Source organism: Corylus avellana, chromosome ca8 (assembly GCF_901000735.1).
Source record: "Corylus avellana chromosome ca8, CavTom2PMs-1.0".
Classification (NCBI taxonomy): domain Eukaryota; kingdom Viridiplantae; phylum Streptophyta; class Magnoliopsida; order Fagales; family Betulaceae; genus Corylus; species Corylus avellana.
Genome location: NC_081548.1, coordinates 1,583,165 through 1,606,632, shown reverse-complemented (window position 1 = coordinate 1,606,632; position 23,468 = coordinate 1,583,165). Strand labels below are relative to the sequence as shown.

The 23,468-nt window shown below is 35.1% G+C and overlaps 4 protein-coding genes and 2 long non-coding RNA genes across 6 annotated transcripts; 2 read left to right on the top strand and 4 right to left on the bottom strand.

The window, feature by feature from the left end:
- The first annotated feature begins 1,949 nt into the window (after positions 1 to 1,949).
- Positions 1,950 to 4,790, top strand: LOC132190528 (uncharacterized). Its single transcript, XM_059605547.1, has 5 exons — positions 1,950 to 2,105; positions 2,773 to 2,868; positions 3,170 to 3,295; positions 3,916 to 3,955; positions 4,536 to 4,790. Exons 1-5 carry the CDS (start codon positions 1,974 to 1,976, stop codon positions 4,610 to 4,612), a joined length of 471 nt encoding a protein of 156 aa, XP_059461530.1. The 5' UTR covers positions 1,950 to 1,973; the 3' UTR covers positions 4,613 to 4,790.
- Positions 4,791 to 6,182: 1,392 nt separating this feature from the next.
- Positions 6,183 to 8,238, bottom strand: LOC132189502 (pentatricopeptide repeat-containing protein At1g63080, mitochondrial-like). Its single transcript, XM_059604245.1, has 3 exons — positions 8,161 to 8,238; positions 7,198 to 7,746; positions 6,183 to 6,257 (listed from the first exon to the last, which is right to left on the bottom strand). The coding sequence occupies exons 1-3, from the start codon at positions 8,236 to 8,238 to the stop codon at positions 6,183 to 6,185; spliced, it is 702 nt and encodes a 233-aa protein (XP_059460228.1).
- Positions 8,239 to 9,241: 1,003 nt separating this feature from the next.
- LOC132189979 (putative pentatricopeptide repeat-containing protein At1g12700, mitochondrial) lies at positions 9,242 to 11,490 on the bottom strand. Its single transcript, XM_059604843.1, has one exon. The coding sequence runs from the start codon at positions 11,286 to 11,288 to the stop codon at positions 9,459 to 9,461; it is 1,830 nt and encodes a 609-aa protein (XP_059460826.1). The 5' UTR covers positions 11,289 to 11,490; the 3' UTR covers positions 9,242 to 9,458.
- Positions 11,491 to 14,699: 3,209 nt separating this feature from the next.
- Positions 14,700 to 16,838, bottom strand: LOC132189959 (putative pentatricopeptide repeat-containing protein At1g12700, mitochondrial). The gene has a single exon (XM_059604817.1). The coding sequence runs from the start codon at positions 16,708 to 16,710 to the stop codon at positions 14,881 to 14,883; it is 1,830 nt and encodes a 609-aa protein (XP_059460800.1). The 5' UTR covers positions 16,711 to 16,838; the 3' UTR covers positions 14,700 to 14,880.
- A 243-nt stretch (positions 16,839 to 17,081) lies between these two features.
- On the top strand, positions 17,082 to 19,795 carry LOC132190221 (uncharacterized). Its single transcript, XR_009441106.1, has 2 exons — positions 17,082 to 18,057; positions 18,533 to 19,795. It is a non-coding gene; the product is annotated as an uncharacterized LOC132190221 (long non-coding RNA).
- Positions 19,796 to 20,675: 880 nt separating this feature from the next.
- LOC132190530 (uncharacterized) lies at positions 20,676 to 21,615 on the bottom strand. The gene is made up of 2 exons (XR_009441144.1): positions 21,384 to 21,615; positions 20,676 to 21,040 (listed from the first exon to the last, which is right to left on the bottom strand). It is a non-coding gene; the product is annotated as an uncharacterized LOC132190530 (long non-coding RNA).
- Between the last annotated feature and the right edge of the window lie 1,853 nt (positions 21,616 to 23,468).

Genomic DNA, 23,468 nt, shown 5'->3' with positions numbered 1-23,468 from the left:
GTTTTGTTTATGACCTTAGACCACTAGCACAGTTTTTCAACCATTTTTTCTCAATTTAGAAAATAAAATTACTTTGGATTTTCTATAAAATAAAAAAATAAAAAATAGATTTTCTTATTTTTTCTTATATGAATTAAATATTATTTTTTTTATCATTGCAACTAATGAAAGAGGAAAAGAAATTGTTGAGACATGTAAATGAGAGAGAATAATTTGTTTATAATTTAATGGGAGAGAATAATTTGTTTATAATTTAATAAAGCATTGATTTACAAAGCCACACAACTTATAGCCACCCTATACTTTCACTGTGTTTCAAAACATGCTTTGGCTATGTTGCTTTTGAGAGATGTATGAGCATATATGAAGTATATATATATACATATTTTAATTTTTCTTTAAACATGTGGAAAAGGAATGACATATGAGCATCCCAGCGTCTTTACCAGTAATCCCTCTCTCTCTTAGCCTCACCTTAAAAAAAAAAATCAAACCAAATAAGCCTTCAAAGCATTAAGGAAATTACAATGGAATGTTGGTTAAAAATTATTTCTTCAGTTTCTCATATTTATTATAGAAAATAATATTCACGTAGAATCCCGAAAAACGATAGCATTTCTTTAATAATAATATCTATTAAATTAAAAATAATAATAATAATATACTTTCTTTTTCTAAGCAAACAATGAATGGGTACTAATAAATCAAAATACTGGAAAAGGGGTAGGATCTACAATAACAAATCCTAAATAAAAATTACAGTGTTAAAAATACAAATAAATAATAAAAAATTAATTAAAAATGACCCAGTCCTCTCTGAAAGGATTGCAAAATGCATTTATTAAAGCAAAACTAAGAGCCACATAGAAGGGCAAGAACACTTTTCAAGTCCCCACAAGCAAGCAACATATAAGACGCCCAAATAGTTGCTAGTGAATGAAAGACATTGATGGTTTCTGAAAAGGATCCGTCACAAAGGAGTACTTTACTTGTGCAGTGATTAATAAATTTAAACTTGATAGTATCCTATTTGGAGTGCAATTAATTGATTTACAGTTGTGAGAGGCCATTGTTAATGTTGATGCAGTTGTCACGTCTAGTAGCCTTTGACCCTAAATTATGCAAGGAAAACGAGGATATCAGCAGTGGTGCCACACATAGTGGGGGAGGACAACAACACCACATCTGATGCTTAAGTTAGACTAGGAGAACATTAACAAAATAAATAGGAAATCATTAAGAACATACTAAAAATGAGAAGATAGAATATGTCATATGTCATATGTCAATTCTCCCCCCATAGATTTTATAGCAAGCCTGATGGTTTAGTTTAGGGAGTGATTTCATGTGCCTTTGAGGGAGTGTCTCCATTAAATGGTGAAGTAATGGGAAGATTTCATGTGCCTCACTTGGTGGGATCGGGATTCTTAGAAATAGCTGAGAAATTGCCCATCAATTTTTTTAAAAAAATTCTGGCCATTAAATTTTATCCAAGGGTCTATAAGACGCCATGTGTCTTACTAATTAAAAAAAATATTTTATTATTTAAATTATAAAAATAAAATATAAAACAAAATAATAAAAAAATATATGGGTGGCCGGCCACCACAATCTGAGCCATGGGGGCCGGTTGGGGGTGGCCTGGTCCCAAGGGGTGGCTCGGCCATCTCATAGGGCTAAAACCTAAAAACCAAAATCATATAAGCCTTCAAAGCTTAAAGGAAATTACATGTGACCCATTGTGTTCTATTGGTATTTTTTTCAATACTATGTAGATATTATTTTAAAAAAAAAATAGAAAAAAAATTTAGTCCACCAGTTTCTCTTATTACACCCCTTCAACGACTTGTAGCACAGATTTTTTTTTTTTTTTAAAAAAAAAAAAACATTTTGCGCCTTAAAAATCAAACTCAAAAGGCACAGGCGGGGGAATTTCTTAGTGTGAAAAACCCTAAGGGAGAGAGAGAGAGAGAATGGGGCACAACAACAAGGAACACCATCAAGCAACGGAGGGATTGGTGAACCTCTTCACAAAGGCGAACCATGATCTCACGGTGGTTCAGCACAGGCTCGAGAAGGAGTTTCAACAGGTGTATCCGGACAAGGTGAGCATTTAATTAGTAAGCAAGAATTTAAGTTGTGAATATATATATATTTTTTTGGGGGGGTTGAATTTCATACTCAATTTCGACACAAGGTCAGGTTTGGTTGCTGAGGAAACTGTAAAACGTATAGCTATGGAAACTTGACGTTTCTCATTTTCTTTTAAAATTTTCTTTCTAAATTTGAATTGCTTACTTTCTTTCTTTTGAATCATATATTTTGGAAACAGATTATTTAATTCAGTCTGTCTTTGTAGTCGTAGGCACTGTTTGATTGATGGGAAATTGCGGGGAAACTGTTGAAATAGCGAACTTTTCGTCTTCAACATTTGGCTTCTAAAGATAATATTTAATTCATTCTTTTTGCGAAGAAAAGCAACGAGTAATATGAGTTTTGGATGATTTGCCAAAAAATTATAAGAAAATAAACTTCAAAGGGTCTTATTTTCTTTACGCGGTGGCTCATTTAAAGTCTATGTATATTATTCATTCATAGAGAAACCAAGTAATTGTTAATGTTGTCTTCCGATTTTCTTTTTCTTTCACCTGGTTGCATAGAACCTGAACAGCATAATATTCTCATTTTATTGAACATTTTTCGTTTGTTTTTGGGTATTACTCAACATGTCGTTATGATGAAGGAAGTTGAACTTTTGAATGCTGTCTACAGGCAAACCCGATGAAGTTGGTGTCTAGGATGAAGAAGATACAAGAAGATCTGTTGACGTTGAAAGAGCAATGTCATGAACTTCTAGCAGCCAAACAGGTACTTTCTTCTTTCAACACTTTGGTGGAAGAGATAAGAATTTGTATAATCTGGGACTGCACAAACTCGCATCCTGGTTTTGGGAAAATGAGATCTCACTAAAAAAATAACCGATTGTATGAAGCTATGAGTGGGGATTTCTGCTCTATGGTTTTCAAACCAATGAATAAAAATCTAGAAGAAGATTAGAAAAGAGAAGGAAAACGTTTTTTTAATTAAGTCTTAGAACTTTTTTTTTAAAAAAAAAGTGAGGAGGGAGTGGCACTCTGAAGTTGATTGTGCTTACTGATTTCGTTTTCAGGATTTGATTGATAAGGCTCGGACCACTCTTGTTGGGAATAGAAGTTTACTGCAGCGGATGCAAGCATCTGTGGGCATCCCCCTCGCCAATGATTCCGATGATCCAGCATTTGCTAACTTCAACCAGGTACTTTTAGTCCTCCAATTTGTTTGGGTGGAGTCCATTTGCTTGAAATAATGGAGTCCTTGGTAGTAGAAATCAGCAACTCACCCACACGTTTGATTGTCAAAATAAATTAAACCTAATTGGAAGGTGAATGGCATGCATCATGAGAAGTTTTGCATAAGAATTGACTGGCTCTGTTGTATTGAACACTGCATTTGGATTGCGCAACTTTTTCTCTTTTAAGTATGCTCTCACTATCTTATGATGGCATTTGAGTTTTAATTACACCATCATTATTCAAAGTTAGGGATTTCATCTCTATGTGATGCCCAAAAATGTTTTAATTGTATTTTTCAAAGTTGGGGTTAAATTGTATTTTCCCAAAAAAAATATATCACTTGGAAGGTTATTTTTTTCCAAGTGGTGTTTGGAGTGTTTGCACCACTTGCCAGCAAGCAACCAAGATTGAAAACATGGGGAGGCTTTTCTTATTAGCAAATATCCATGCAAAGATGTTTGGGTAACTTTCTTCATGCTGATAAGGCCTAGAGAAATTGATTTTCTTCATTGATTCTCTGCTCATCCACATACGAAGTGTTGGAAGACACACTAATCACCTTTTTGGTCTTTGAATTATGCAGATCGTTGATGAGTGGGCAGTTCAAGTGAGATCAAGGACAGGTAAGGGTGTATAACTGCGATTGATTTTCAAATTTCTACAAATTATACTGATGGGGGCTGATAGGTGATCCTACTTAGACTTGATTTTCTTCTTCATCATTCATGATGGAAATGGTTTACTTGAGAAAATTGTTTTCATATTACATGTAAATCAACATGACAAATGTAAATTTCTGATAAAAGAAAAGGATGGCAGGAGGTTTCTTCTTTGCTGTTTTCATTCCCTTATTTTGATCTTTATTTGAACCAATTTAGTTTCAAGATTTATTAAGGCATAAGCACTTTCATGAGAAAAAGGTTGGGCAGCGATGATGGGGGTGGGTGGTTAAAATGATTGATATAACCAAATTCGTTTTGAGGCCATATTCATCAAGGGCTCAGCCTTGCATTTGTGATCTATTTTTGTGTGAGTTGGATATTAAAAGGCAATGTTTCTTGTAGGAATTTATGCCTCTAAGAATTAACCGCCTTTCGTGATGTGCAAGATGGGTGGTTAATGAGTTACTGATGACAAAAAACAGCTAGCAAGTAAGTGTTTTTTTTAGACTATGTATTGAACATCTTATTTTTACTATCTCAGGGGATGATGATAGGCATGAATCGGATTCTCAGGATATTAACAAATTACTCTTCTCGGCTATAGTCCAAAGCAACTGAACATGCTGGAAAGGGTTGGGTGCCAAGCATCATGTTCCAACCTCCATGCACTTATTTGAAATTAGGGAACAATAATGTAAAGACTGTAGTGTGGCCAAAAATTTGTGTACATTATTTGATATTGATTTTGTTGAATTCAGTTGATTTCATGTAGTACTGGATTATGAATGATAATGCATTGTACTTGAAAAATTCTTGTATTTGTTTTAACTTTTGCTACAAAATTAATTTTGATAGGTTTGGCACCACAAGGGCTTTTAAGTCACTTTCACAAGGACTGATTTTACATTTTCTCCTTAAAAAAATTACAATAGTCTACAAATACCTTTACCACCTAGTGAACTAATAACTTCTACGAATAATTTACAGAAGAAAGAAATCATGTATGCCATCCCATTGCGGAATTCATTGGGTGCATTCTAATACATGATGGCCATATAAACATGTCGAATAAGCAAGAAACAATTGAGAAACAAGTTCATTATGCCTGGAATTGATTGTACCATCAGAAATGTATTAATTTCATCCGTCAAGAGGCAAAATGGGTAGAATGAAGCACAAATGAATTAAAGGTGTTCCAATTCTTGAATTGACTGTACCATTGGAAATGCTTGCATCACTCATCCATATGCTCAAAAATCCACTATCTTTACATATTTCAAAAGCTTATAATAACACCGCTAATGCCGGCACGTCACCGCCGTCTCCACCGCTGATTTTTGGGTTTGTTGTTTTTATGTTATTTTCTATGTATTTCTATTGTGTTTTTTTCTTTGGGCTGCTCATTTTCACCATATTTTAGTGCATGCTTTCTTGTTGTAAAGCTGACTTGTTGCATTTGTTGTTTAGGTTTTTTCCTTTCTGGAACTTTGCCTTTGTTAACTGCTGTTCATGGTGGTATCAATTCTCTCAATGGGTCAGGTCATTTATTTGACCCATTGCCAATAAATTTAGGTGTATTTGCACTTAATGATGGTTGTTTTAAGTGTTCTGTTTGAATTATTCACCCTTTATTTTTATTGTTATATAATTTTCCCTTTCCCTTTCCCTTTTCCTAAATTGGATTAGAAAGAAAAAATAAAGGCTTATAGTAACAAAGCAATGTCTTTTTCTAGTGACATATCCTTATATCAAAGAATGTAACTTGTCTACAGCAATTAAGGAAAAATGATTGACTGAGTTTGAGTTTGTGCTGCTTGGAGGAAATGTCAAGTATCCAAAGGATTTGCAAAACCAAATAGCTTCAAGTATTTTGAAATAAAAGACAGGCCTTAATGGATCAGTATAACCATGACAGGACAACTATAATCAATATCTCGGAGCCAGTAGACAAAGAAGCATGTAAATAATTATCAGCAACTTCCTCATGTTGAAATGCTAACCAAATAAATTAAATAATTATCGGTAAATGCAAATTAGTTTCACAGTCCAATGTCCATACGACCCCAAAAAGCATTAACAGTATATCATAAACATGATACATTCCTTTGATCGTAGTATTCATAACATTACTCCATAGTATTTATCACATAGATGATGAATTAATTTAACTGATGAAACACTTAAAAGTTTAACTTGGTGGGCCAATAAGCACACAACCATCAAGAACCCCAAACTCCAAATGAACAAATATTCTACAATAACTCTGCATCAACAAAATGTTAAAATAAATCTAAAAAATAAAAAATTAATTAATTACAACACAAGTTTACGACTAATTGTAAGAAAAGATTACACAACAATAGTCCTAAAGACATGGAAATAAATATCACCTTAATGACTTACAACACATATGAAATTTGCCCTACATGTTGAGGAATTTTAAAGCTCATACAGACTTTTGAAAAAAATCTTGTAAAATTTTATCTGCCTGATTAGTATACAAGAAGTCCATCAAAATGGTCGTTGTGTTTGCATTTGCCAAGAAACCCTTGTCAACCATTATTTTGAGATATTTCACTACCCATGATGTCTCATTATGTTGCAAGAAGCCTTGGATGATTATGTTATATGTGAAATGGTTAGGTGAACAACCGTTCTCTTCCATTTTCTCAAGAACCTCCCTTGCTTCATTTAATAGTCCCTCTTTGCAAAGCCCTTAGATCATTATATTGTAAGTCCGAACATGAGGTTGCAAACCTTTGGTAGGAAGACTATTAAAGAGTTCTTTTGCAGTCGTAAGTTTCTCAACATTACACATACCATCAATCAAAATGCTGTAAATCACAATATTTAGGTGTACCTTTTTTTTCTTCCATCTCTTGAAACAATATCATTGCCTTAGAAAAGTGTAGATTCTTACACAAGCCATCTAACAAAATAGCACAAGTTTGGAGATTTGGATGTTGGCCACAAACTTGCATCTTATGGAGTAGCTCTAATGCAGTCTTAGGTCTCCCAACTTAGCAAAATCCTCCAATAAGAGTGTTGTAAGTGACAACATAGGGAAAAACTCCCTTCGTGGACATTTCATGTAAGAAACTCATCACCTCATCAATTCTTTTATTTTTAAAATATCCATGGATCAATATGTTATAGTTAACAATAGAAGGCGAACAACCCTTTCGAACCATCGTATTAAATACTTTGACAGCTTCATCCATTCTATTTTGCAAACAGTAAGAATCAATCAAAGAATTGTACGTAATTGTATCAGGCTCTACGCCTCTCTGAATCATTACATCAAAAACTTTATTTGCTTCTTTCAACATCCCCTCTTTACCAAACGCGTCAACCAATATGTTGAATGTACGCACATCAAGCATGATTTTCCTTTCCACCATCTCATTCCATAATTTAGTTGTCTCTTTCCACCGACCGAAATTGCATAGGCCCTGAATTAAAGAATTGTAAGTGAAAATGTTTGGCCGAATTCCTTTGCTTGTCAGTTTAGTGAAAAAATTCAAAGCCTCAGTTACCAATCTGTCATTACACAAACTATCAATGATTGTATTATACAACACTACATTAAGTTCAAGATTTCTTTCTTCCATCTTTCTAAACAACCCAATAGCTTCATTGGTCTTGCCTATTGTACAAAAACCATTCATTATCGTTCCGTAGGTAATTATATCAGGTTTGTAGTCCATCTTCGCCATTTTGTTAACCAACTTCACAGCTTCAACAATTCTACCCTGTATAAAGAGCCCATTGAAAAGAGTTGTTAGATTTATACAATCTGGTTCAAAACCAAGTTTCAAAATTCTTGCTAAGATAGAGAAACCGAACTCGAGCTGGTTCAAATGACAGAAGCAATTAATCAAAACGCCCAGAATATAATCTACATCTATCTGTCACAAATTTCAAGAACTGATTGGGGCTTTCCACATTATCTCCGCCACTATTGGTAGAACTACAACTACGACAGTAATAATGAAAATTTAGAGCATGGAAAGAAAGCCTTACATGAGAATAATGATTGAAGAAGAAAGCAAGAGAGTTTGTAGACTTAGAAGTCGTACCCATTTCCTGATGTAGCGGAAGAAAAGCAGAAGAAGCAGGTTAGACAAACTTTCACCAGGGCACACGACGTCGTTCTGTCAGCATACCGAAGTTGTCAAAAATGTCACTTTGGATGGTCTTTTATCAACCATATCAAGCACACGTGTCAACTTCTCGGCTTTCATTTGGATTAATCAACTTGGTACTCTTTGTTTGTCTTTAAGATTTGATAAAAGCAAAATCTTTTAAATTGATCCATGTTTTTTAATCATATTGGCGTGGACGTACAAGAGGGTGCAAGAGCTTTTTTATTTTATTTTTTAATATTATAATATGTTTTTAATATGTATCACATGGAATATTGGAAAAATATATACATATAGTATTTACTGTTGTGGACAGAATTTTGGCTGAGCTAAATAATGCCCAATTTCAACATATCAGACATATCTCTGGTCTTGCTCATGCACAATACAAAATTTGGACACTATGGCCCATAAGTTACTTAACAAACTGGGTATTAAGTATTCTCTCTATTTCTCATTGTACTTTCTTCGATTCAAAGGGAATAATCGAAAATAGGTCATGATACTCTACATTTTTAGGCGAAATGGAACAAATTAATTTCATAGTTCAAATTTTATTTTGTAATTGTAAATCATCGTTTTTAAATAGCAGTGACATTATATTCATCATGTGTCAATATATAATCTATTAGATTTATGAAATCTAATCTGAATGACAAGACAAATTTCCTATTGTCACTTAAAATAGAGAAGTTCATTTGAAATTTACCCACCTTAAGTTTCCCACTTAAGGTGGGTAAATTTATTCGGTGCGTTCTAATACATGATAACAAATAGGAAACAAATGAAAAACAACTTTATTATTCCCTGAATTCATTGTACCAATAGAAACGTATTAATTTCATCTGTCAAGATGCAAAATGGGTAAAATGAAGCACAAATGAATCTAAACGGTTTGACCTTTTGTGCCAATAAAAAAATCTAAACGGTTAGGTATCTTGAAGGATTTGCAAAAACAAATAACTAAGGAATTTTGAAATAAAAGACAATGACCAATACCCTTTAATGGATCAATATTAAAGTTCTAAAAAAATAAAAATAAAATTGATTGTGCAGTGATGATCAAGCTGTTATGCGACAAGTTAGTTATTTGAAACAAAGAGCCTGCAAGTAACTTCATTACCATGAACATCATTACAGGACTCAAATCTTAATAGAAACAACAAAAAGAAGTGATAACCAAATATTATACCTATTAGTTTCCAACTCCACTATCCATATGACCCCAAAAAGCATAAACAATCTCAGCTACAAATATGCATAAAGAATTCACTGCATTATATCATAAAAGTGATACACATTAAAGAAGTAGAAAGCTTTCACACAGACTTCTTAAAAAAGTCTTGTAAAGTTTTATCTGCTTGATTAGTAAACAACAAGTCGATCAAAATGGTTGCAGTGGTTGCATTTGCGGAAAAACCCTTCTCAACCATCATTTTGAGATATTTCACTACCCATGATGTCTCATTATGTTGCAAGAAGCCTTGTATGATTGTGTTATATGTGAAATGGTTAGGTGAACAACCGTTCTCTTCCATTTTCTCAAACAACTCCCTTGCTTCATTTAATAGTCCCTCTTTGCAAAGCCCTTTGATCATTACATTGCAAGTCCAAACATCAGGTTGCAAACCTTTGGTAGGAAGACTATTAAAGAGTTCTTTTGCAGTCGTAAGTTTCCTAGCATTGCACATACCATGAATCAAAATGCTGTAAATCACAATATCAAGGTGTACCTTTTTTTCTTCCATCTCTTGAAACAATGTCATTGCCTCAGAAAAGTGTAGATTCTTACACAACCCATCTAACAATATAGCACAAGTTCGGACATTGGGATGTTGGCCACAAACTTGCATCTCATGGAGTAGCTCTAACGCAATCTTGACTCTCCCAACTCGGCAAAACCCTCCGATAAGATTGCTGTAAGTGACAACATCAGGAAAAATTCCCTTCGTGGACATTTCACGAAAGAGAATCATGGCCTCATCAATTCTTTTGTTTTTACAATATCCATGGATCAATATGCTATAGCTAACAATAGAAGGCGAACAACCCTTTCGAACCATCGTATTAAATACTTTGACAGCCTCATCCATTTTATTTTGCAAACAGTAACCGTCAATCAAGGAATTGTACGTAATTGTATCAGGCTCTATGCCCCTCTGAATCATCACATCAAAAACTTCATTTGCTTCTTTCAACTTCCCCTCTTTACCAAGCGTGTCCACCAATATGTTAAATGTATGCAGATCAGGCATGATTTTCCTTTCCACCATCTCATTCCATAATTTAGTTGTCTCTTTCCACCGACCAAAATTGCATAGGCCCTGAATTAAAGAACTATAAGTGAAAACGCTTGGCTGAATTCCTTTACTTGTCATTTCAGAGAAAAAAGTCAGAGCTTCAGTTACCAATCTATCCTTGCACAAACTGTCAATGATCGTATTATACAACACTACATCAAGTACAAGATTTTTTTTTTCCATCTTTCTAAACAACCCAATAGCTTCATTGGTCTTGCCTATTTTACACAAACAATTCATTATGGTTCCATAGGTAACTGTATTAGGTTTGTAGCCCATCTTTTCCATTTTGTTAACCAACTTCACAGCTTCAACAATTTTACCCAGAATACAGAGCCCTTTGACAAGAGTAGTAAGAATTATAGAGTCCGGTTGAAAACCAAGTTTCAATATTTTTGCTAAGATAGAGAAGCCGAAATCAACCCGGTTCAAATGGCAGAAGCAATTAATCAAAATGCTTGGAGTATAATGATTGGGAGCAATTCTTAGCAGTTCCATTTCTTTAATAAGAGAAATCACGGTTGAGTGATGCTTCATTCTTGCAATTGCAGTCAGCAATTGATTAAAATCCACGATGGAAGGCAAAGGGCGCATGCGAAGCATTCTATCAAACACGCCTAAGGCATCATCAAGATTCCTAAAGCTTCGAGATCTGCATCGATCTCTCACAGATTTCAAGAACTGATTGGGGCTTTCCACAATATCTCTACCACTATTGATAGTGTTAGGAGAGGTAGCACTAAAACTACGACAATAATGAAAATTGAGAGCATGGAAAGAAACCCTTAAATGACAATAATGATTGAAGAAGAAAGCAAGAGAGTTTCTAGACTTAGCAGTCGTACCCATTTCCGGAAGAAGCAGATCTGATGCAGTGGCTCTGCTCAAGAGAAATAAGCAGAAGAAGCAGATCTGATGTAGTCGTGGCTCCAAGAGAAATAAAGAGAAACTTTCGCTATCTGTCGAAGCTTTCTGAAGAGAAGATGGTGAGGTCTGGGTTCTTATACATCAGAGTACACGACGTCGTTTCTCTCGGCAGACCGAGTTTTCACTCAAGATCTCTCTTTTTTTTTTTTCTAATTACTCAAGATCTCTCTTTGGATGATCTTTCTAAGTTCTAACCATACAAAGCACACGTGTCAATTCTCATGTAATCGTGATTTTTGTATTGCAACCTTAAAAGACCATTTTGCCCTTTATTCATCTCCGCTCCAATCTGCAACTCCTCTGTCTAAGAGCCTTCATCTCCGTAAGCCTCCAACACCACAATGACTCTTCCTCTCTCCGATTTTAGATTTATCATGAATTCATGTTTCTCACTTCACTCGACTGAGTCTTTTTTTTTTTTTTGGATATTTTCAACTGTTAGTTCTTGAGCGCGTATTGTCTTTAGGACATCGCCAGCAGATCCTTCGCTTATTCAGGCTTTCGAGGCCATTGCCACCATGTCTAACAGCTCTCTCTCTCTCTCTGTTTCTTGTGTGATGGTGATTTCGTGTTTGGCTGAATAGAAAGTGAGGGAAAATGAGCGTGTGGAATAATATCATCTCGCTGTCTTCCTCCTTGTCTCTTATAACGATTAAGTTTTGCTTGGAAGAGGAGAAACTTGTTTTTTTTTTTTTTTAGTAAGTAATTCCCCCAACAGGCGGGGCGAGGGGAGATTCGAACTGTGTTTCTATTGATTCTAGCAATCAACTTTTCTTTTTCTTTTGTGAAAAACAAAGAAAAAAGATGTAGCTTTGGAAGGATTGAACTGTGTGTATTTAGTTGCTGAGAAAGATGGAAAGACCATGAAGGAAGGAAGCTCATGAGAAACTGAATGTATATTTGATCCTGTAGAACTCACACATTTTGCCACCAAGATATTTAATCATTAGTGAGTCTCATTCCTTCCATCCTTAGTGAGTCTCATTCCTTTTTCGTGCGTGCCAAAATAAACATTTGTTGTTCAATTATCAATGCTAATTACTTTCTTTCCCATATTATCCTTAACTATCAAAATTAATGTGAGCAAAATGAACGTGTATTTTTCAATTTTCGATGAATTTGATACGGGTAATTGCGGAAAGTTACTATCAAGAGTGTGAGTTGTCCTTGCATTTTTGGGGGATTTGTTTGATGGATATAGTTCTTTATGTGACTCTATTACTGAGAATTGATAGGTAACATATGTCAAGCAATTTTAGGTAACAGAAATTTACTGCAGCGGATACAAGCATCTGTGGGCATCCCCCTCACCAGTGATTCCAATGATCCAGCATTTGCTAACTTCAACCAGGTAGTTTTAGTCCTCCAATTTGTTTAGGTGGAGTCCACTTGCTTGAAATAACGGAGTCCTTGGTAGAAGAAATCAGCAACTCACCCACACGTTTGATGGTCAAAATGAATTAAACCTAATTGGAAGGTGAAAGACATACATCATGAGAAGTTTTGCATAAGAATTGACTGGCTCTGTTGTATTTAACACTGCATTTGGACTGCGCAACTTTTACTTTTTTAAGTATGCTCTCACTATCCTATGATGGCATTTGAGTTTTACTTGCACCATCATTTTTCAAAGTTGGGGATTTCATCTCTATGTGATGTCCAAAAATGTTTTAATTGTATTTTTCAAAGTTGGGGGTTAAATTGTATTTTCAAAAAAAAAAAAAAAAAAGATCACTCAGAAGGTTTTTTCCAAGTGGTGTTTGGAGTGTTTGCACAGTTACCAGCAAGCAACCAAAACATGGGGAGGCTTTTCTTATTTTAGCAAATATCCATGCAAAGATGTTTGGGTAACTTTCTTCATGCCGATGAGGCCTAGAGAAATTGATTTTCTTCATTGATTCTCAGCTCATCCACATATGAAGTGTTGGAAGACACACTAATCACCTTTTTGATCTTTGAATTATGAAGATCGTTGATGAGTGGGCAGTTCAAGTGAGATCAAGGACTGGTAAGGGTGTATAACTGCAATTGATTTTCAAATTTCTACAAATTATACTGATGGGATCTGATTGGTGATCCTGCTCCGTCTTGATTTTCTTCTTCATCATTCATGATGGAAATGGTTTAGTTGAGAAAATTGCCTTCTTGTAGGAATTTATGCCTTTAAGAATTCACTGCCTAGATGGGTGGTTAATGAGTTACTGATGACAAAAAACAGCTAGCAAGTGTTTTTTTTTTTTTTTTTTTATAAGACTACGTATTGAACATCTTATTTTTACTATCTCAGGGCCAGGGGATGATGAGAGGCATGAACATGCTGGAAAGGGTTGGGTGCCAAGCATCATGTTCCAACCTCAGGCACTTAGAGGATTTGAAATCGAGAAGTACTACACATCCCAAATTTTCTTCCCAATAGTTGATTCCCAAATGATGTGTCACTATCTTATGAGATTTATTATTTTGGAAAATGTGACATTATTTGAAAACCAACTTTTGAAACAAAAATTTGAGATAGTATTTATTGTAGTGGACAGAATTTTGGTTGAGCTAAATAATGCCCAATTTCAACACAGAAGACAGTCTTGCTCATACACAATACAAAATTTGGACTCTATGGCCGATAAGATACATAACAAAATGGGTATTAAGTATTCCCTCTCTATCTCTCAATGTAGTTTCCTCGATTCAAAGAGAATACCCGAAAATGGGTCATGATCCTCTCTATTTTAAGCGAAATGGAAAGAATTAATTTCATGGTTTAAATTTTATTTTGTTATTGTATATCATCATATTTAAATAGCAGTGACAATATATTCATAAAATAAATTTCTTATTGTTACTTAAAATAGAAAAAATCATTTAAAATTTACCCACCTTAAGTGGGAAACTTATGGTGGGTAAATTTATTCGGTGTGTTCCAATACATGATAACAAATAGGAAACAAATGAGAAACAACTTTATTATTCCTTGAATTCACTGTACCAATAGAAATGTATTAATTTCATCTATCAAGATGAAAAATGGGTAGAATGAAGCACAAATGAATCTAAATGGTTTGACCTTTTGTGCCAATAAAAAATCCAAACGGTTAGGCATCTTGAAAGATTTCCAAAAACAAATAACTAAGGAATTTTGAAATAAAAGACAAAGATCAATACCCTTTAATGGATCAATATTACAGTTATAAAAAATAAAAAAAAATAAAAATGATTTGTGTGGTTAACATCAAGCTGTTATGCGACAAGTCAGTTATTTGAAACAAAGAGCCTGCAAGTGACTTCATTACCATGAACATCAGGATAGGACTCAAATATTCATAGAAACAACAAAAATAAGTGATAACCAAAAGTCAACCGATATTACCTCAGGCAGATAAAATATCAAACCTATTAGTTTCCAACTCCACTGTCCATATGACCCCAAAAAGCATAAACAATCTCAGCTATAAATATGCATAAAGTATTCACTGCATTATATCATAAAAGTGATACACATTAAAGAAGTAGAAAGCTTTCACACAGACCTCTGAAAAAAGTCTTGCAAAGTTTTATCTGCTTGATTAGTAAACAACAAGTCGATCAAAACAGTTGCAGTGGTCGCATTTGCTGAGAAACCCTTCTCAACCATCATTTTGAGATATTTCACTACCCATGATGTCTCATTATGTTGCAAGAAGCCTTGGATGATTGTGTTATATGTGAAATGGTTAGGTGAACAACCGTTCTCTTCCATTTTCTCAAACAACTCCCTTGCTTCATTTAATAGTCCCTCTTTGCAAAGCCCTTTGATCATTACATTGCAAGTCCAAACATCAGGTTGCAAACCTTTGGTAGGAAGACTATTAAAGAGTTCTTTTGCAGTCGTAAGTTTCCCCGCATTACACATACCTTGAATCAAAATGCCGTAAATCACAATATTTAGGTGTACCTTTTTTTCTTCCATCTCTTGAAACAATGTCATTGCCTCAGAAAAGTGTAGATTCTTACACAACCCATCTAACAAAATAGCACAAGTTTGGAGATCTGGATGTTGGCCACAAACATGCATCTCATGGAGTAGCTCTAACGCAGTCTTGACTCTCCCAACTCGACAAAACCCTCCGATAAGATTGCTGTAAGTGACAACATCGGGAAAAATTCCCTTCATAGACATTTCACGGACGAGAATCATTGCCTCATCAATTCTTCTATTTTTACAATATCCGTGGATCAATATGCTATAGCTAACAATAGAAGGCGAACAACCCTTTCGAACCATCGTATTAAATACTTTGATAGCCTCATCCATTTTATTTTGCAAACAGTAACCGTCAATCAAAGAACTGTACATAATTGTATCAGGCTCTATGCCTCTCTGAATCATCACATCAAAAACTTCATTTGCTTCTTTCAACTTCCCCTCTTTACCAAACGTGTCCACCAATATGCTGAATGTATGCAGATCAGGCATGATTTTCCTTTCCACCATCTCATTCCATAATTTAGTTGTCTCTTTCCACCGACCGAAATTGCATAGGCCCCGAATTAAAGAACTGTAAGTGAAAACATCTGGCTGAATTCCTTTACATGTCATTTCAGAGAAAAATGTCAGAGCTTCAGTGACCAATCTATCCTTACACAAACTATCAATGATTGTAGTATACAACACTACATTAAGTTCAAGATTTCTTTTTTCCATCTTTCTAAACAACCCAATAGCTTCACTGGTCTTGCCTATTTTACACAAATAATTCATTATTTTTCCGTAGGTAAATGTATCAGGTTTGTAGCCCATCTTTTCCATTTTGTTAACCAACTTCATAGCTTCAACAATTTTACCCCGAATACAGAGCCCTTTGACAAGAGTAGTAAGAATTATAGAGTCTGGTTCAAAACCAAGTTTCAATATTCTTGCTAAGATAGAGAAGCCGAAATCCACCCGGTTCAAATGGCAGAAGCAATTAATCAAAATGGCAGAAGTATAATCATTGGGAGCAATTCCTAGCAGTTCCATTTCTTTAATAAGAGAAATCACGGTTGAGTGATGCTTCATTCTTGCAATTGCAGTCAACAATTGATTAAAATCCATGATGGAAGGCAAAGGGCGCATGTGAAGCATTCTATCAAACACGCCTAAGGCATCATCAAGATTCCTAAAGCTTCGAGATCTGCATCGATCTCTCAGAGATTTCAAGAACTGATTGGGGCTTTCCACAATATCTCTACCACTATTGATAGTGTTAGGAGAAGTAGCACTAAAGCTACGACAATAGTGAAAATTGAGAGCATGGAAAGAAACCCTTAAATGACAATAATGATTGAAGAAGAAAGCAAGAGAGTTTCTAGACTTAGCAGTCGTACCCATTTCCGGAAGAAGCAGATCTGATGCAGTGGCTCTGCTCAAGAGAAATAAGCAGAAGAAGCAGACCTGCTGCAGTCGTGGCCCCAAGAGAAATAAAGAGAAACTTTCTCTATCTCTCGAAGCTTTCTGAAGAGAAGACGGTGAGGTCTGGGTTCTTATACATCAGAGTACACGACGTCGTTTCTCTAGGCAGACCGAGTTTTCACTCAAGATCTCTCTTTGGATGATCTTTCTAAGTTCTAACCATACGAAGCACACGTGTCAATTCTCGTGTAATCGTGATTTTTGTATTGCAACCTTAAATGACCATTTTGCCCTTTATTCATCTCCGCTCCAATCTGCTACTCCTCCTACTGTATCTGAGCCTTCTTCTCCGTAAGCCCCCAACTTCACAATGACTCTTCCTCTCTCCGATTTTTGATTTATCAAGAATTCATGTTTCTCACTTCACTAGACTGAGTCTTTTTTCTTCTTTTTTTTTGGTTATTTTCAACCGTTAGATCTTGAGGGGGTATTGTCTTGTGGCCATCGCCAGCAGACCCTTCGCTTATTCAGGCTTTCAAGGCCATTGCCACCATGTCTGACAGCTCTCTCTCTCTCTCTCTCTCTCTCTCTCTCTCTCTGTTTCTTGTATAATGGTGATTTCGTGTTTGGCTGACTAGAAAGTGAGGGAAAATGAGCGTGTGGAATAATATCGTCTCTCTGTCTTCCTCCCTGTCTCTGATAACGGTTAAGTTTTGTTTGGATGAGGAGAAAGTTGTTTTTTTTTTTTAGTAAGTAATTGCCCCAACTGGCGGGGCGAGGGGAGATTCGAACTGTGTTTCTATTGATTCTAGCAATCAACTTTTCTTTTTCTTTTTTGAAAAAAAGAAAAAAGATGCAGCTTGGAAGGATTTGACTGTGTGTATTTAGTTGCTGAGAAGAATAAATTTTCCCTTTTGTTGGTGGGAAAATGGAGGTGATGCAAATTTTTAAATGCAAAGCAAATGGAGGTGTTGAGACACTCTGGAGGAAGGAGAAAGATGGAAAGACCATGAAGGAAGCTCATAAGAAACTGAAGGGTCCTTGTGACTTAGTGTATTCTTGCAATCTTTGTTGATCGGTTTCGTCTTTCTCTGCTATCATCCATATTGATAGCGCTTTTCTTCTCCTTTTAGAGCCTTTACTTGCATGAGATTAAGAGAGCTCCTTGTCATTGATACTTTTTCTTGGATAACAAGATTAGGAGATTTGTTGAATAGCCTCCTCATTGTGTGCACAACAGAGCGAAGTGATTATCATCATGTTTCCACTTTAAACTCATGCCTCATGGCCCTTACAACAGGCTTCTAAAAGGCCGTCACTGAATTGGTGAGAATGGGTGGGCTTTAGGGAGGAGTTAGGTTCATGTTTATACCTTATTATGTACTTCTGCTTTGTGTTAATTTCAGGGTTTTTTGTGAGATTGTTGCAAAGCATAAATTAGGATATTCTTAAGGATAGAGATATATAACCTAAGTTTTTATGTTGAAATGAACCAGGAATTTGTGCTTTTTCTTGCTTATTGCTTCCTTTTTCCGTTTTCTTGTTTTCAACATCATTTCTTCTTTCTTCTTTCTCACCTCTGGTCCCCTGCTTCCTCCCTTTGACATTATCTTTTGTGCGCTATATTAGTGTAAAATTATAAATTAGATTCCATTGATATTTGAAGTTTTGATGCTTAGTTGTCGATAATTTCGGAATGATTTCTTGAAATTAGACATAATGGTCTGCAAAATTTTTGGAAATAAAATTTTTTATTTGGGTCTTGTGTTTATGGTTCACCTGATCTTGTTGATCCTCGCAGGGATTTGATGTACATAGTTTTTGTCCTCTTCTCAGAAGTTAAGGTAATCCATTTCATTATTATTGCTATTGCCTTTCTTTTTGCTTTTGTCCATTGTCGTTGTTCTTAGCTTCTCGTATTCAGTTTTCTGAAAGAATTGACAACAAAATTTGTGGTTCGTTTTCATATTGTTCAAACGTGTACTTTGGAATACATTCTTCAGCAGTGTAGGACTGGCTTGGGTTATGCCTAGAAGGGTGGTAGACCTCTTTGCTTGTTGGAGAGCGCCTGGGGGTAGGTCCTAATTTGACACAGTCTGAAAGATTATTCCGCCTTGCCTTATGTGGTGTATATGGAGGGAAAAAAGAAACAATTGTAGCTTTAAGGAACATGAGAGGACCTTAGTGGCATTAAAGACTTCATTCTTTTAAACTCTTTCTTTGGGCCACTGCCTCAGAGTCTAGGTTTTTGAATTTTCTTGTATTCTTAGATCTCTTCTCCACTTCTAGCTATACTTCTCTCTTGTATATTGAGAGCAAGCCATTTCACACGGAAGACTATGGATGGCCCCTCAAGCAAGGACTGGGGGGTAGAAGAGCTGCTTCCTTCAACATTACTCCTAGCAGCACCGGAGCTGCGTAGGTAGTTAATAACTTCTTATTTGCAATGTTGCTTGCTGTAAATGTTGTTGTGCATAAATATCTACTGCAATTGGTATTCATTTTCAGAAGAGTATACCATATTTAGCAGCCTGTCTAATTGATGAGTATTATTTTGTGGTCGAATAGGCTGTTAGAAAAGTTATTCTGAAACTTAATGGCCTTTCGAAGAAGGCAACCTAGCAGGAGACCAAAAATGCTATCGAGTTTTGGAGTATCAATCTTGTACCCTTGGACTTTGCAAGTGTTATTTTCTGTTGTTTATTGAATGAGTATATAGGGAATGCTTTCTTATCATACTTCATGATGCATATATATATATTTCAATCTGTCAATGCTCAGGGAGGAGTCCGAGGGCAAGCTTGCATTTTGGGTTACACTGAAGATGATGTGGTGTCTACTGATTTCATTGGTGATAGCAGGTAGATTATTGTTTTTAATGTAATATCCTATAGTTGTTTGGCTTAGCTTATGTTTTGGAGAATCTAAATATCTATAATTTTATCTTTTCTTGAAAATGAAGCCCTAATTCTACTTGTAACCATGTTACACTCCTGGTTTGAAGAGCCAGTAAATGCGATTCTATGACAGTACCTATTGTTTTCTGAGTGAATTCGAAAGTTTACAGATGGTTTTCATAGGTTTTTTTTTTTTTTTTTTAATCTTTTGCAAAGCATTGAAATAATAATAATATATTGAGCAATCATTTTTCATCCATATATGAATTTGTCATTGGCTTGACTTAGTCTGAAAATCAATTAGGAACAGAGGCTTGGCCAACTGAAAACAAGAAAGTGAGAGAACTGTTTCATCTACATGTAGATGGGGGATGCTGATTGCTGAACCACACACACACACACACATATATATATATATATATATATAAATTGGAATATGCTTCCATACATCAATGGTTCTTATTATTTGGCCTTAAAAGTTAAATGATTTAAAACATGAAGGATCAACAGAGGGTTATGTGTCAAGATTAATTCTTTGACACCTGCTACATTATACACTTGCACCGTTCTGCCTCTTATACATCTACACTAAATAGCTGAAGAAAATAATTTTAAAGGGGAAAACAAAATCAGTTACTGAAGACAACACTCACTTATGTCAAAAAATAATTTATATGTTGCGAATTAGCTACTTTAGCAATGTGGGTTGCTGCACTTTGCCCTTTCTGGTGCAATTGAAGTTCAATGTTTTGATTGCTCTTTCTCTTGAAAAGGGGGATTTTGTCAAAATGGTTCAATATATAAGTAGTATATGAGACATTTGTCTCAATCAAACGGTCTAATTTCGACCCGAGTTATTAACAGATAACCCGACATGACACGACCCAATAAGACCGGTTTAAAAAAACATAAATGAAAAATAATGAAAAAATTATATTCATGAAGCATTTACAATTTAAAATTACAAGCTCAAAGACTCAAACTCAATTAGCAATCCAAAATAAATGACAAATTTGCAGCAAAAATCTAAAACTACTGAAAAATTGCAAAAAAAAATTCTTTATGATTCATAAAGAATTTACAATTTAGAATTACAAGAGACATCAAATTGAAGAAATCAATTAAATTACAAACAAAAAAAGAAAATGAAGGAGAACATCAAGATTACATAAGTGACCAAAAAGCAAAATACAACTAAAAATTAATTGAAGAAAAAAATTAAATTACAAATTGAAAAAAAGAAAAAAGAAAAAAGAAAAAAGAAAAAAAAAAACATATTCAATCACCAACTAGCATCCAATCACCATCTTTGTCTTCATAGGTGAGTACATATTCAAAACCATGGAGTAAATCCATAAGACGACTCTTGCTCAATCCATCTCTGCTTGGAACTCCATGAGAGCCAAACTGACCTGAACCAGTCACGCAGAAAAAAAAAACTTTTAACTTCAAACAGAAAACATGCGTCTGCATATGTCGACATCCAGATTTGGTGTTATATGATTTCATGTGCAAATGAAATACCCAAACAAGACAAGAAAAATTATAGCAGATAATTATTTCAAAAAAAAAGTTTGTAATCGGAATCCGTTTCCCTCATTTTCCTGACCTTTCTCAGCTACCAAACAAGAGCGTCAAGAATAAGACCCATAAAATGAAAAATAAGACCATTTTTCAGCTACCAAACAACAAAGAATGAAAAATACTACAGAAAATGGAAAACAAAATCAGAGTAAGAGAGAGAGAGTGACATACCGTGATACTGGAGACAGAGTGCAGAGAGAGAGAGGCGTGGCTAATCGGAGGATGCGGAGCTTCAGATGACACCAGAGGCAGAGGACCCGTCACATACGCAAAGATTCAGAGATGAGACTCGAGAGAGAGAGGTGTGGCGGCTATGGGTTTTGGGGAGGGGGCTCGGCCGCTCGGGGCTGTCTGGCGGCTGAAGAGTGAAGGCTGAAGCTGAAAGCAAGAAAATGAGAATGAATCGTTTAGGCCCTTAGGGTTAGGAATGAATTGTTTTAGGATTTTCTTTTTTTTTTTTAATCGTGTCTGGCGGGTCACCCAGTTGACCCGCCATATACGAACTTAACCGTGTTTTAATCAGGTAGACCCAATTAAGACCCGAACCCGATAAGCCCAAACTCAATATCTGTTAACTTCGTGTCGTGTTCATGTTGGGTTCGCAAGTCGTGTCAAAATTGCCAGCCCTTGAGTCGCTCTAAGAATGAGGTGGTTATTAAAATTATGATTTTATCAAAATCCAATAATTATAAATCACAAGCCCAATGGTAATTTTAATCACTACATCATTTTTGGAGGGACTCAAGAGAAACTTGTAACATTACTATGTAGATACGGTGGCCATGGCGTTAGAAATTTAGGGTTTTTTTTTTTTTTTTGTTCTATACAATGGTTTGGATCTAAAAATCATGTGTTTCCAACTCTATTGTATGTTTCATTTTTTTTGACGTGTCAATTATTTATTGGAAGATGTAAAAATGATGTTTTACCCCAAGGCTGGATTGAAGGTTTACTCTTAAATAAATATTATTTAATTAATATTTAAATATTAAAAAAAATAAGGCCCCACTTAAAAGTTTCGCCAAAGGTCCCAAAATATCCAGGCCCGTTGCCACCGTGTCTGACATCTCTCTCTTGGTTTCTTCTATAATGGCGATTTCGTGTTTGGCTAAAGAGAAAGTATCTATATTTTGATCCGGAAGAACTCACACATTTTGCTACCAAGATATTTAATCATTTTGGTTTGCATATGGTATGTACTCCTTCCATTCTTAGAGTCTGTTTATGGTTGCATTTGAGAAATATAGTTTTTAAGTCAAAAAGTGTTTTTTGGCAAAAGTTTCATTTTTAAGCTTTTGCCAAAAGTGCGTTTTGATCATTTTTAGGCTTTTTGGGCCCTTAAAAGCGCTTTTAATTTTTTTACCAAACGAATACTTTTTTCTTTAAATAGACTTTTTGAGCGTTAAAAGCACTTTTAGACCTCTCAAACGCAATCTCAAACAGACCCTTAGTGAGTCTCATTCCTTTTTCGTACGTGTCAAAATAAACATTTGTTGTTCAATTACCAATGCTAATTACTTTCTTTCCCATATTATCCTTAACTATCAAAATCAATGCGAGCAAAATGAATGTCTATTTTTCAATTTTCAATGAATTTGATAAGGGTAATTGTGGAAAGTTACTATCAAGAGTGTGAGTTGTCCTTGCATTTTTGGGGGATTTGTTTGATGGATATAGTTCTTTATGTGACTATTACTGAGAACTGATAGGTAACATAGGTCAAGCAATTTTAGGTTGGTAGTATTGATATGCTGTCTACAGGCAAACCCGATGAAGTTGGTGTCTAGGATGAAGAAGATACAAGAAGATATGTTGACGTTGAAAGAGCAATGTCATGAACTTCTAGCAGCCAAACAGGTACTTTCTTCTTTCAACACTTTGGAGGAAGAGATAAGAAATTGTATAATGTGGGACTGCACAAACTCGCATCCTGGTTTTGGGAAAATGAGATCTCACTAAAAAAAGAACCGATTGTATGAAACGATAAGTGGGGATTTCTGTTCTATGGTTTTCAAACCAAAGAATAAAAATCTGGAAGAAGATTAGAGCAAAAGAGAAGGAAAACGTTTTTTTTTTTTTTTTTTTTTTAATTAAGTCTAAGAACTTTTTTAATCATCATTTTTAAATAACAGTGACAATATATTCATCATGTGCCAATATATAACCCATTAGATTAATGAAATCTCATCTTAATGACAAAACGAATTTCTTATTGTCACTGAAAATAGAGATCATTTGAAATTTACCCACCTTAAG

What these genes read in the sequence shown, in the direction of transcription:
- LOC132190528 (XM_059605547.1), top strand. Translation starts at nt 1,974, where the DNA reads ATGGGGCACAACAACAAGGAACACCATCAAGCAACGGAGGGATTGGTG. An exon ending in AACAGGTGTATCCGGACAAG is followed by an intron (nt 2,106 to 2,772) that starts GTGAGCATTTAA and finishes TGCTGTCTACAG; the next exon opens with GCAAACCCGATGAAGTTGGT. An exon ending in TCAAGTGAGATCAAGGACAG is followed by an intron (nt 3,956 to 4,535) that starts GTAAGGGTGTAT and finishes TTACTATCTCAG; the next exon opens with GGGATGATGATAGGCATGAA.
- LOC132189502 (XM_059604245.1), bottom strand. Translation starts at nt 8,238, where the DNA reads ATGAAAGCCGAGAAGTTGACACGTGTGCTTGATATGGTTGATAAAAGA. An exon ending in TGACATTTTTGACAACTTCG is followed by an intron (nt 7,747 to 8,160) that starts GTATGCTGACAG and finishes CTCTTTATACAG; the next exon opens with GGTAGAATTGTTGAAGCTGT. An exon ending in GAATGGATGAAGCTGTCAAA is followed by an intron (nt 6,258 to 7,197) that starts GTATTTAATACG and finishes TTGTTGATGCAG; the next exon opens with AGTTATTGTAGAATATTTGT.
- LOC132189979 (XM_059604843.1), bottom strand. Translation starts at nt 11,288, where the DNA reads ATGGGTACGACTGCTAAGTCTAGAAACTCTCTTGCTTTCTTCTTCAAT.
- LOC132189959 (XM_059604817.1), bottom strand. Translation starts at nt 16,710, where the DNA reads ATGGGTACGACTGCTAAGTCTAGAAACTCTCTTGCTTTCTTCTTCAAT.